At 42.7% G+C, this 14,681-nt stretch overlaps 1 protein-coding gene across 1 annotated transcript in view; it reads right to left on the reverse strand.

Annotated features, from left to right (window-relative positions):
- Positions 1-14,681, reverse strand: part of ism1 (isthmin 1) — an 84,122-nt gene that overhangs the window by 29,765 nt on the left and 39,676 nt on the right. The window contains exon 2 of the mRNA XM_048600577.1: positions 11,966-12,217. Within this exon, the coding sequence (XP_048456534.1) occupies positions 11,966-12,217 (252 nt within the window). The remainder of the gene's footprint in view (positions 1-11,965; positions 12,218-14,681) is intronic.

Raw genomic sequence — 14,681 nt, forward strand, 5'->3', positions numbered from 1 at the left:
CTGCAGTTCCTACTATCCCTGAAGGGATCATATCTGTTTTAGGTGTTTAGTAATCATCCTATTTTTGAGGGTATTCAATTCAGAACTGTCCCCTTAACCGCAATGGGCTTCTGCTGCTCTCCCTGCTTTTTAGAGGTTTGTTTCTCCGATTACTGACTGGAATATTTCCTGAGACTTGCAATGTTCTGGCGATAACTGCTTTGGCCGCTGACTGGTCTTAAAGCTGTATCGACGATTTCTGGAAAAGAAGTGGTTTTTGGAATGCTTCTCCAGATGATCTCAAATCTGTTTCTTGCTCGTCAATGCTGCCACAATTTTACAGCCAGTCAATCCCATCATTGCCGCCATCTTTTATTGCGTGGTTTGATAAAACATTATGAGTATGTTCAAGACAGACTTGTCGAGGAAAAGACAAGATTAAAAACTGTCCTTAAAGCTTAGACTTCAAAATAAAACTACTTATTAGACTTTAATATTAAATACTGCTATCTATATGGTAACCCTAGATATACCCAGGTTCTGATCTTAAAGTTACATTAAGGACTAATCTATTTTCTTTATTTGTTCATGTCTATGTACGCATAGGGTTGTCTCTTTCTAGAGTGCAGTTTAACTAAATGAGGTGTAGTTTAGTCTAGCTCCACCCACACAGTGCTATTTATGCTCAGTGATGTGCAGCTCCATGACATCATCGTGAAAATCATGTGATCAGATTCATGCTAATTTCCTTCCTTTATATTTTCTCGTACGTTAACGAAAATATAAAACTTCTTATTTGTTGGACAAAACGTTGAATTTGTCGTTCGAATTACCAGAACAAAGATTTCAGTTCTGAGGAAGGGTCACCGGACCCGAAACGTTAACTCTGTTTTTCCCTTCACAGATGCTGCCAGACCTGCTGAGCTTTTCCAGCAACTTCTGTTTTTGTTGCAAAGATTTCACTAACTTCATTGTTAGGATATTTTATTCCCAACAACTTTTATTAATTTTTAATTTCCTGTTTTAATTGAGTGCTTTGCATTTAATGTAACTTTTGCTATATCATGTTTCTTGAACGGTTTTCTATCAACCGCCTGTCACTGTAGAATTATCTGAACTTGCTGTTAACTGTGTCATTGAGTAAATATTAAGAAAGTCAAGGTTGCAAAGCCCCTATGCAACAAATATTTCCATCATCTACTATGACAGCCCTAGGAGTCGGTTAGCTCAGTTGGTTGGACAGCTGGTTTACAATGCAGTTTGATGCCAACAGTGTGGGTTCAGTTCCTGCACTGGCCAAGATGATTATTATTACTACTATTAAGGACTCTTCTGCCCCTCACCTAAGGTGTGGTGACCCCCAGGTCAAACCACCAGAAGCCATCTCTGTTGTATGTGACAGCAATTTTGTGGCCGAACAGGATTATACCTTTCACGGTAATCCAGCGAGAGCTGCCCTGCTTATATGCTTATATCGGATGTTTTCCTTGTGCAGAAGATACAACCACTTGATCATGAACCATCTGCATCTTTCTTATTACTGTGACTAAACATTCAAACATTGGAATTCTGGGAAAGCTTGACAGTGTAGACTGCTCAGAGAATGATGCCCCTTGCTGGGGATTCTACAACTGCAGGTATAATTTCAGGGAAAGGGGCAGCCATGATGGCTCAGTGGTTAGCATTCCTACCTCACAGCTCTAGGGACCTGGGTTTGATTCCACCCTCAGGCAACTGTCTGTGTGGAGTTTGCACATCCTCCCCGTGTCTGTGTGGGTTTCCACCAGGTGTTCCGGTTTCCTCCCACAGTCCAAAGACGTGCAAGTTAGTTGGATTGGCCATGCTAATAGTGTTCAGTGATGTGTATGTTAGGTGCATTAGCCATGGAAGTAGAGATAGGGTAAGGGAAGGGGTCTGGGTCGGAAGCCCTTCAGAGGGTTGGTGTGGATTTGTTAGGCCGAAAGGCCTGTTTCCATACTGTATGGCGTTCGAGGAAAAAAAGTTACTTTACTCAGATGGCTGTGAATCCCTCAAAGTCTCTACCTGAGAGCGCAGTGGACACTCAGCCCTTGAGCATATTCAAGGCCAAGACTGATTGTCTTGGGGCTCTGATTTTACCTCTAAACGTTTGAAGTTTTGAGAGAGTTAAAACTGGACACTGCAGGAATCAAGGGGGACCTGATGGTAAAGAGACATCAAGATCAAAGGGCAGCCACAGGTCTTGTTAAACGGTGGAGCAGAGTTGAGGGGCCGAATGGCCTATATCGTCTTTTTCCGAGACCAATGACACAGTGGATCACTCAGGGGTCATATTTACCCAGCACTTCAAGTCCAATCCACCAATGGCTGTGTAGATTTTAATTGTTGTCTTTGCTGTCTACACAATTCCTTACACAGTAACAAATCATGCACCCAAAAAGACCACAGCAGGTCTGTTTAGGGAACTGGCCATCATCCCCACAACCAACAGAACAATCCACCAACTCAGTCAAGAAAGTCTATCGCAATTTCTCACTTGATTGCCTTCAGTAAACTACCCTCAGCTTCATTAACATCATCAATCTACTCTGCAAATGTAGCTGGAAAGGGTCGCTTTTCGTTGGCATAGTGATTATCTACAGTGCTTCTGTCGCTGGGTGACACCTCCATTCATAGAATCCCTACAGTGTGGAAGCAGGCCATTCGGCCCATCAAGTCCACTGAAGAGCATCCCACCCAGACCCACCATATCCCTGTAACCCTGCATTTCCCATGGCTAACCTACCTAGCCTGCTTATCTCTAGACATTATGGTCAATTTAGCACGGCCAATCCACCTAACCTGCGCATCTGTGAACTTTGGGAGGAAACCAGAGCACCTGGAGGAAACCCACACAGACACAGTGAGAACGAGGAAACTCCACACAGACAGTCACCCTAGGATGGAATCAAACCCAGGTCCCTGGCACTGTGAGGCAGCAGTGCCAACCACTGAGCTACTGTGCTACCCCTTCCTTCTGTTGATTAAATGATTGTGTTCTTACAAAGACACTTCATATTTCATATTTGCTTGAGGGTTTAGTTACTGAAAGATAATGGATGAATGGTTTTGTTTCAAGTTTGCTGGTTTCTTTAAAAAGAGTTCATTGTGAGCACTGGAGTTTGTCTTTTTAATTAGGCTTCCTAGAATTTACCTGATTGGCAATAACTGCTTGCATCACTTATTTTTCTTTCTTTTATTCCTTCAAGAGATGAGGGCATCACTGGCCAGGCCAGAATTCATTGCCCATCCCAGGGGGTGGTTAAGAATCAAGCACGTTGCTGTGGGTCTAGAGTCATGTGTATTCTAGACCAAGTAAGGATGGCAGTTTCTTTCCCTAAAGGATGTTAGTGAACTGGGTGGGTTTTTCCCTGACAATTAACAACGGATTCATGGTCACCGTGTTTGAACAGCAATGGAATGGAAGGTGCTTTGGTATTTGGAATTAGTGGGGAAATGAGAAACCTGTGAGGAATGGTGCCCAGCTGACTTGTCCTATTTCTGAAAGAATCCCCTAATGGAGTTTGGAGTGAAACATATTTGTTGTTCTGCGAGAGATAATTGTAGAAACCTCTCAATACTGTATCTTCAGAGCAAACTGTATCTGCCAAGATTCCAGTGATGACAGTGAATGGTCAATGATGACCCACACATGCTAGGCCATCACAACAACAGACTTTAGAACATTCTATGCTTCATCACACTGTCCTCCAAAAATAAGCCATTGGCCAAAGTGTTTTTTTTCCAGAAGGCCAAACTTTGCAGAGAATTCTGATTATTTTCTGAAGAGTATTATTTTCTGCCTGTGTATTTTGGGGATGTTTAGACAAATTAGCATTTATGCTTCCCTGTTACTGACTGGGACTGTTAACCAATGACTGCATTTTTGATTCAGTAATCTTTGATAATAAACCAATAATTGCGTTTATTAAGAAATCTGCTTCATAGATTTTGTGTAAAGCCTGGCATGGAGAAGTGTTTAAGAGGCTATTTGGATAACTGAAAAGATGGTTTTGTTTTGTATTGTGACCCACTGAGTTGTGGAACTAGACTATTCTGTGGAATTCTTTACTGCAGAGGGCTGGCTCATTAGTACATTCAAGGCTGAGACAGACAGATCTTTAATTAGTAGAGGCATCGAGGGTTCAAGGAAGTGGAGTTGAGGACGATCAGATCAGCCACAATCTCACTGAATGGTGAGCAGACTAGATGGGCTGAATGATCTCCCTCTGCTCCTACATCTTTCGGTCTTAAGAGTGATTCTTCCAGTTGTAACAATAGGTTCATTGACCCGCTCCAAAGACTCGAGTGCGACTGACACTCTAGTGCAGCACTGAGAGAGTGCTGCACTGTCTGAAGAACCAACTTTGAGACGAGATTTTGTATTAAGCTCCTTTCTGATCTCTGATCCTGTGGCACTATTTTCAAAGACATGCAGGAAGTGAACATAAGAAACAGGAGTAGGCCCACCGAGCCTGCTCTGCCATTCAATAAGACCATGGTTGATATTCTTGTGCACTCAGCTCCAGTTACCCGCCCACTCACCATGACCCTTAATTCCTCTACTGTTCAAAAATCTATCTATCTTTGCTTTAAAAGCATTCGATGAGGTAGCCTCAACTGCTTTACTGGGCAGGGAATTCCACAGATTCACAACCCTTTGGGTGAAGAAGTTCCTCCTCAACTCAGTCCTAAACCTGCTCTCACTTATTTTGAGGCTTTTCCCCTGAGTTCTAGTTTCACCCGCCATTGGAGCCAACCTCGCTGCTTCTATCTTATCTACTTCCTTCATAATTCTATGTTTCTATAAGATGCCCCCTCATTCTTCTAAATTCCAATGAGTATTGTCCCAATCTATGCAATCTCTCCTCATAAGCCAACCCTCTCAACTCCAGAATCAACCTGGTGAACCTCCTCTGCACCCCCTCAAGTGCCAGCACATCCTTTCTCAAGTAAGGAGACCAAAACTGTATGCAGTACTCCAGGTGTGATCTCCAGTGTCCTCTGATCAAGACTTACCTCTCGATTCCAGCGATGGCGGGTCTGACGTATGAGGAGAGATTGACTAGGTCAGGATTGCTTTTGCTGGACAAATGAGGGGAGGATCTCATAGAGATTTATAAAACTCTAACAGGACTGGACAGTGTAGATGCAGGGAGGATGTTCCCGATGGTGGGTGTGCCCAGAACCAGGGGTGACAGTCTGAGGATTCGGGGTAGACCGCTTATGAAGGAGATGAGGAGACATTTCTTCACCCGAAGAGTGGTGACCCTGTGGAATTCATTACCACAGGGAGTAGTTGATGCCAAAACATTGAATGTATTCAGGAGGCGACTAGAAATAGCTCTTGGGGCGAATGGGATCAAAGGTTATGGGGGGACAGCAGGATTAGGCTATTGAGTTGGACGTTAAGCCATGATCGTGAAGAATGGCGGAGCAGGCTCGAAGGGCCGAATGGCCTCCTCCTGCTACTATCTTCCACGTTTCTAAGTAACAACAGATGATCTGAGCATTATTACTTTGTCGCTTGTGCCTGCTTGCTGTGCAGAAATTGGCTGCTGTGTTGCCTAGATCAGTCAGTGTCCTTCCAAAAGCACCTCACCTGCCATCAAGCACTTTGGGACATCCAGACGTGGTGTGATAGATACTGTAAGATTGCAAGTCTTTCTGTACTGCTGAGAAAGGTCATGGATTTCCTGGGGATGCCTCTAACAGGTGGCTGACAGAAAACATTCGTTTTCTGTAGCCAGCATTTCCTTTACATATCAGTGCTATTTTCAGACTGTTGGCAAGTTCTGCTCCCACATTGCCTGAAATGAATGGGTATTATCGCAACATAAACCTAGAGCACTCTAACTGTGAGTATGTTGGGCTAAAACTACCGAAATAATGGAAAACTTGGAAATTGAATTTTGTGAAATAACTTTGACAATTAAAAGCTACGTTTGAGATGTAAGCAGATGTCTACACTCATTGATGAATGAAAAAGTCTGCAATAGACCTGAGTAGCAATTAAACATGTGGTCAGTTTGCCATTTCAATAAAGCCCCTTGATCTTGTGCTAACATTTCTGTACAGGACCTGCTGCAATGTTCCAACCAAGCACAATGCAAGCTCGAAGAGCAACATTTCATTCTTTACCTAAGCACTTTACAGCCTTGAGATCCCAATATTAAACTTAGATAATAACGTCAAAACTGAAGACTGGGATTAATCAGATAGCTCTATCATGAGCCAGCACTGCTTCAATGGGCTAAGTGGCCATTTCTGTACTGTACCCTGTTTACAACATTGTGAGGCTGGTCTCCCCTCTCCTTGCAATGTATCGAAGATCAATTTGGCCCCACCTTGCCCTCAGATTCTACGTCTGTAGTATATAGACTAGAATTGCCCTTATTGTCACATATACTCAATGAGCAAAGTTAGAATTTTATACGTCGCCAATTACTTAGATACAAAAGTACCTAGGGCACAAGCTTCTTTAGTTTAGGATCTTAGACAATGGAGAAATAAAATGTCCAGCATTACAGAAATAAAAGTCCAGTACAAAGAAAAGCACTAAGGAAGAAAAGGAGAAGAAAGGGAAGAAAAGGAGAAGAACAGGTGGAGCAGATGAGCTCCAGCTGGAGTGTCCCACTCTACAGCCATCCTGTATCGAAGTATATGTGTGTGTATGTGATGCTTAACAGCTGAGAAGCACCTGCAAACAGCTTATCTCCTTGAACCTCAGTGGATTTTCAAACATTTTAGATGAAAGACAGCTTTTCAAATACAATTCATGGTCAAGCACACCCCTGTCTGCATTATAATACTGTGTACCAGCCATGACATGAAAGCCCTGCAAGTAAAGAGTGTTCCAATAATGCTTTCAAGAAAACAAGTGTTGGAAATTAGGAACATGTGTAGAAATGCATTGATGATATTTAGCTTGTGTGTGTGGAATGCGTATTTTGAGAAACAGCAATTGCCCCAGGAGACAGGGTACAGTCAGACGATGCTTTCGGAATAATAAGAAAAATAACTCGAGGTAGATGTCCAAATGAACAATCAGTTTATAAAGGTGTGTTAGCATTAATTTCTTTTATTTTTAAACTAAGCTTCTTGCTGCACGTATAGAAAAAACATGCATTTATCTGAAAAAGTGTGACCAGTCCGAGGTAATAAAATAGGAGGCCTACTATCTCTGATAAGGGAGTGTGTACAGTCAGGCTGGATGACTGACTGAGGAGCAGCTTGAATACAAGCTGGAAAACAGGCTGAAAAGAACAGTGGGGATATTGACTGGGTCATTCCAAAGGCTTACGCCTGACATTGTGATGGTCAGGAACCGCACTGTGACTCCGGAAGGTTCTCTTTGGTAACCAGGAGGCAGTGATTGATGAGACTTGCAATGATTGCTGGAGGTTTCTCCATCATACCTGTAACTGGACTGGTCTCTCCTCTTGACTAAAACCTGAAGTTGCCACAGTCTCACTCTCTCATACAGACAAGTGACAGGTGGCGAGTTTAACCCGAGGGACACCGCACCTGAGCTAAAGGGTGAGGTTGAGGAGGTGAGACCTTCATGCTAACTTCAGCTGAAACCAGGAATTGAACCTGCACTGTACGATCCAGCTCTCCAATCGCAGAATACCTGAAATCCCTGGTAGTCTTCCTTTCCTTTACTCTTTCATGGGATATGCGTATCGCTGGCAAGGAGAGCATTGCTGTCCATCCCTAATTAGCCAGAGGGTAGTTAAGAGTCAACCACATCGCTGTGGCTCTGGAGTCACATTTACCCCAGACTAGGTAAGGATGGCAGATTTCCTTCCTTCAAAGGGCATTAGTGAATTAGATGGGTTTTTACAATAGTTGACATGGTTAACATTATATACTCCTACAAGGTGGAAGAAGGTCATTCGGCCCATCAGGTCCACACCGACCCTCTGAAGAACATCCCACTCAGACCCAACCCCTACCCTATCCCTGTAACCCCGCATTTCCTATGGCTAATCCACCCTAACCTGCACATCTTTGGATGGTGGGAGGAAACCGGAGCAACCCGAGGAAACCAACGCAGACATAGGGAGAGCATCGCACACAGACAGTCATCCAAAGGTGGAATCAAACCCAGGTCCCTGCCGCTGTGAGGTAACAGTACTAACTATTGAGCCAGCATGCTGTCCCTTGAGACTAGCTTTCACTTAAGACCATAAGATATAGGAGGATGATTAGGCCATTCAGCTCATCAAGTCTCCTCCACCATTCGATCATGGCTGATATATTTCTCAACCCGATTCTCCTGCTTTCTCCTCGTAACCCTTGATCTCCTTACTAATCAAGAACCTACCCATCTCTGTCTTGAAAAATACACTCACGACTTGGCCTCTACAGTCCTCTGCGACAATGAGTTCCACAAATTCATCGCCCTCTTTGGCAGAAGAAATCCCTCCACATCTCAGTCTACTCCCTTCACTCTGAGAACCATTGGCTCCTAGTCTCTCCTACTCGTGGAAACATCATCTCCATGACCACTGTTTCTTAGGCCTCTCAGTATTCTGCAAGTTTCAATCAGATCCCCCATATCTTTCTCAACTCCATCGAGCACAGACACAGAGTCCTCAAACACTCCTCATATGACAAGCTTTTCACCCCCAGGATTATTCTTGTAAACATCCTCTGGATTCCTTTCAATGCCAGCACATCTTTGCTTGGATTTTGGGGCCCAAAACTGCTCACACTTTTTGAATTGAATTTATATTCAATTTGAGCGCACCCTCTCCATTGCATTAGACAGGGCATCTGGATTACAAGGTCCAGTAGCATTGCTACTACAGCACCATCTCCTTCCACTTCCCAGCTAAGGATTGGGATATTGTTCAGAACTCCTTCGCCATGTATCGGAATCTCAGGGATCCTGAAGAAGGGTCACTGTACCCGAAACACTAACTTTGAGTTCTCTCCAAAGATGCTGCCTGACCTGCTGAGATTTTCCGGCAATTCCTGTTCCTGTTTCGGATTTCCAGCGTCCGCAGTTCTTTAAGTTTTTTTTTGCTTCAGAGACTTTGTTGCTTTTCACCTCTCAAAGTGAATATCAGAAATGTCCTCAAAGCGTCCCTGAAGAGGTCAAACATGTGAGTCCCTGGCCTATAACCGACCCAAAAGAGAAAAGCTACATTTGGGAAAGCACTGAACACATCGAGAGATATTTTCAGGAACTTGTAGGGAGAGAGTGCATTCACCTCAAAACAGTGCACTTCCCCAGTCCTTCAAACACATGTGGTGGAGTCTGCAGATTATACACAATAGTCTTCAACCACTACAGGACCACTACCATTGGAATGGAATGGAAGCAAGTCATTCCTGATCCTGAAGGACCATTTCAAAAAGAGGTTGTCTGAACATGGATGGATCCCTGGTGAACCTTGAAACCCATCAGGGAGACAGCATAGAAGGAGACAAGGAAACAATTTCTCATGTGCTACAGGGATACAATAAAGGCAGCCCTCTTTCCCTGGTTTGAGCAAAGAGCTCCATGTACAATTGGACACATAGTATTGATGGGGAACACCTGAAGGACAGCGAGATCTGGTCATTCAGAAAATCCCAAGTTCCTCAACACCCCTGAGAAAGGGGTATCAAGGACAGAGTTTGGAAGGGGTCCAGTGGAGAGGAATCCATGTTGGATTTGGTTGAACCCTCTGGGGTTATTTGTGGAGACCTTAAGATGACCAAAGAAGAAAACAGAGGAAGAGAAAGAGAAGAAGAGTTGGCCACATGAGTGAGCCATCCTACCTGGTCAGGACTGACCCCTGCCAATGTCACAGTCACGTGCTACCTAGTGCACTCCATTCTGGTTTAAGTCTGACTGCACTCAGCATATGTATTAGAATGAGTGCAGTCAATTTCTCCGAGTTAACATCCCAGCAACAAGTATTTACAGAAGTCAGTGAGATGGATATGCCTGATTCCCACAACAGAGTCCCAATTGTCACTCTCCACTCCCTGTTACTATCAAGCTTGTCACATCATCACTTTCATGTCCTCCCAAAGATTCCCTGGAAACTCTCCATATACTATAGGGGTCCATGGACCCCAGTCTAAGTACCACTCTCACTGAAGACAGGTACTTTACTGTTATTTAAAGGAGATTCTTAGAACCAAAGTAGCTCTTTTAAAGCACAAAGGTGTCCCAAAATGTAAGCATTACAGAGTCGTGTTACACAATTGTTATCACGAGACATTCTGACTGGGGATGATTCACAAACAGTTTTCAGGATTTGCCTTTGAGCATTTGGCCGTCAGTAAGCTTATTTGTTTTAGTTTATTTTCCTTGGATGGATAAAATAGCAGAATTCTTGAAATGCTAGTGGGCTAGTCGACTGGGCTTGATCTGCAAAGGCCACTTCTTGAATGAGCTTAATCAAATGTAGCCATGCATTCAGTTGGATCCCTTACAGCACCATCTGCATTGCTTGGCTGGCCACTGTGTTGAGTGAAAGCAACTGTTTATCATTTAAATCCTATTAATTCTTCAAATCAGCTAAATATAATATAAATCTAAATCTCTGAATGCTTGCTTATTCACCAGGGGCAGCTTTTTAATTAAGAAATATGAAGCACTTGCTACTGGATGCCCAGTACAATGTTACTCAAGACAAAACTGGAAAGCTTCAAACGCACACACATCTCTTTTTAAATAATTTTGGTCAATTTTCTGTTCCACATTCTTTTTTTTCCTGTATATTGTCGCATGATGTTTGTTAATTGAACTTAGTTTAAGTTAAACAGGTTGACCACTCTCTTAACTGAGCGTACACAGTACATTAACAGTACATTAAAAAGAGTGATGGTTGTCATTAACGTTAGTGAAAAATAAGGTGACCTGACTGGTTTTCTGTTCTGGTATTATTTTTCGCCCCATCTTGGTTAAAACAGATGTTTGGGGCTCAGTTAATAGGACTCACACCTTGAAGTCTGAGAGTTCAAGTCCCATACCAGACATGTACTCTAGACTGACTTCTCTCAGGGATAATGCTACCTCAGGCCCTGACTGCCCTCATATTTAGGATCCCAGGGTCTATAGTGGACACCAAACAGATAATTTTTATTTTTATTAATTCACGGGATGACAGCATCACTGGCTAGCATCACAGCATTTATTGTCCATCCCTAATTGCGCAGAGGACAGTTAACAGTCAACCACGTTGCTGTGGGTCTGGAGTCACATGTAGGCCAGACCAGGTAAGGACGGCTGTTTCCTTCCCTAAAGGACATTAGTGAACCAGATGGGGTTTTTCCCAATGATCAACAGTGGAATTGTGGTCATCATTAATTCCAGAATTTTTATTATTGAATTGGGCCAATCTGCCATGGTGGGATTCGACCCGAATCCCCAGAACATTAGCTCAGTCTCTGGATCAACAGTCCAGTGATAATGCCACTAGGCCATCACCTCCTCTTTCTCTCCTGATCAACTTTGAAGACTTCAACCAACAACATTTAAAGAAGAGATTATCGGGCTGATCGTCGATTGCCCTCTATGGGAGCTCTGTGCAAAATGGCTGCCACTTTTCCTACATTACAATTCAGAAATTATCTCAATGCGCTTTGGAGACATCTTGTGTCTATAAAATGTGCTACAAAAATACAAATCTTTACTTTTGACAACAAAACAGTGAAACAAAATATTGCTCAATCGCTTGGAATTAACATGGCCAAGCTGAGAGAAAATAAAGCAGCATGAGAAATGTGAACAATGATTCACTTAACACTGACCTAAAAGAACTGTAAAAGTGATGTTTGTTTAAATAAAATTTAATTAATATGAGCAGTTCAGTTCGCCTGTCCAGGTGAATATTGTTGACAACTGGGCCTGTGTATCTTTTGGAAACCGATTGAGCAGTATTAATGCTTATTTTATGTGCCGAGAGACTAAGTTGCTGTTCACACACAGGCATTAGAAGAGTCAACAGCTTTACTACTGTACCTGTATGTTGGGGTTCTGTCCATTGATATCCACTTTGGACAGATCAGGGAAGTTCTCCAGATCTAAGAGGAATGTCCTGGGTCCATCTCTCTGGAAGGGTGCATGTTCCTCCTCCTGTTGAGTCCGGAGCTTTGGAAATGTTTTCTGTTCCGTCTGGTAATGAGAAGCGTCAGCCTTCCCCTCGTACACTCTCACTGAATCAGCAGTCCGAGCTGCACTAGTGGACGAGGACTTTCCCACGTTAACACTATTCTGCAAATTGAATAAAATGAGGGCAAAATATATCAAATATTGGTTCTGAAGTACAAAAACGGAGCATTCCTGAGAGAAGAAACGTTTTGTCAACATTTTTCATCATGTATGGATCAGGATGATTCACAAGAATACCAATTTAAAGGGGAACAACAATTTTTCACTGTATGAACAGAGCATGCTGTTTGCTTGGCAAGTGACTCTTGATTGGTGCAGACAAAAATAAAAGTCGCTGGAAAAGCTCAGCAGGTCTGGCAGCATCTGTGGACAGAAACCAGAGTTAACGTTTTGGGTCGAGCTCAGTGCAGACTTGAAGGCACATATAATAGCACAGACAGTCAGAACACAGCACCTGTTTCAACTTAACAAAACAGACGATAACCATTTCCTTGTTCATTCCTCAGGTCAATGCCTTGACTAGTCAGAATCAACCTGTTTGGTTTAGATTTAAATAAAAGTTTGGCATTTAACCCGTCTATTATCATCGAACTGGTGCATTCTCCCAAGCAACACCCCCATCAATCTGCATCCTCTGCTCATACAATATAAATGAATCTTATTCTCCTTTGCAACAATATTCTTGCAAATTGCCCTGATGAACGCAACATGAAACGTTTGATCAAAATGGGTCTACTTTTCAGCAATTTATATTGGTAAAACACATTCAGAAATTCATGTCAGCAAAAAGCCGTCTAAACTATTTTGCCATTATTTCCTAGAATGTGTAAAGAATTCACTGTCAGACAGGAGGGTGAATACAGTTTCAATAATAGCCTTCAAAAGTGAATTGGATAAATTATTGGAGGAGAATTAAATTGCAGATAAAGAGCAGAGGAGTGGGATTGATCAACAAAAGAGCAAAGCTGATGGGCTGAATGGCCTCTTCTGTGCTGTACACTGTTTCAGGATTCCCTTCACGAGATAATGTTGAGAAATTAAGCCAGGTTTTGTTTTTCTCTTTGCTGCTAAGCATATGATATTCCAATCTCAGTTTAATGAGCAGAACCATTGGGATTTGGTGTGGCATGATCTACATGGGACAAACATAAATTGGTAAAAGATTACATGAAGTATTTAATGAATAAATAGCTGCCTGCAAGTTACAGGTTCAATCAGAAAGCATCTGCTAAAATGGGTTCTGAAAATCAGCAGAAAGACATGATCCAATTACTGCCTTCAATTCACTGCCAGAGATTAGTTATTCCTTATGATGTATAAGGCTGGGTTATTTTTTATAATGAAAGTACTTTATTTCTGGAAAAAAAACTTTACTTGGCACCAAACACTGAATGAACACAACAACTGTCAAACAAACAGCTGCTGATTAGTAGCTAATGTGGATAATAATGGCATATGGACTGGAAGAACAAACATGATAGATTCCTATATAGTGTTGCACGGATTAGGTATCAACAGTTAAATTATCCCATTATATTATTATCTTAAATGTCACAGTAAACAAAGTGGTATCTTTTAGACAAAAGAATTAACCTCGAGCATAACACATCATATTGTAATGAACAATCGTTGGGAAGTGCAAACCTTGGGTATTACTGAAAAATGACACAGTTTCTTAGAATCTTTCATCCTGTACTCAAAAAGGCATCATTAGATGTGATTTCACAAATTACCTGACAAACGAACAGCACTCCAAATGCTTTTAATTTCAAATAAAACTGTTGGAATGTAACCTGGTGTCATGTGACTTCTGACCATGTCCACCGCAGTCCAACACCGGCATCTCCGCATCACTGCACAATTGGACAGCATTTGCTAAACAACCCAAAGTCTGTGAAGAATTATACTGACAATCAATCTAAGATTTGTGTGTGTGTGTGCGTGTGTGTGTGTGTGTGTGTGTGTGCGTGTGTGCATGTGCGCGCGTATGTGTGTGTGCATGTGTGAGAGTGTGTGCATGTGTATGTGCACGTGAGTGTGCATGTGCATGTGTGCACGCGCGCGCATGTGAGTGAGCGTGTGCGTGTGTGAGCGTGTGTGTATGTGAGCGTGTGAGCGTGCGTGTGAGCGTGTGTGTGTGTGTGTGTGTGTGTGTGAGTGTGAGCGTGTGTGTGTGTGTGTGAGCGTGTGAGCGTGTGTGTGTGTGTGTGTGTGAGCATGTGTGTGTGTGAGCGTGTGAGCGTGTGAGCGTGTGTGAGCGTGTGTGTGTGTGTGTGTGTGTGTGTGTGTGTGTGTGTGTTTGAGAGAGAATGTGTGAGCGTGTGCGTGTTGGAAGCTCCATATATTAATACACAGGGCCTTTCTCTTTGCAGACAGAAAGAACACGCACACGTCCTGTCCCCATTTTAACTGAACAAAACAGGCAACAGTCAATCTCTGCTTCATTCTTCAAGACAATGCCTAGTCTGTTCAGAGGCAATCAGCCTAGTCTAAATTTAAACAAAGTTTGGCAGTCAACAGTCAATCATCATCTAACTGGTTGAGTCACTGCCATGGCAAACACACC

The sequence above is a fragment of the Rhincodon typus genome, chromosome 9, assembly GCF_021869965.1.
Source record: "Rhincodon typus isolate 14 chromosome 9, sRhiTyp1.1, whole genome shotgun sequence".
Lineage (NCBI taxonomy): Eukaryota > Metazoa > Chordata > Chondrichthyes > Orectolobiformes > Rhincodontidae > Rhincodon > Rhincodon typus.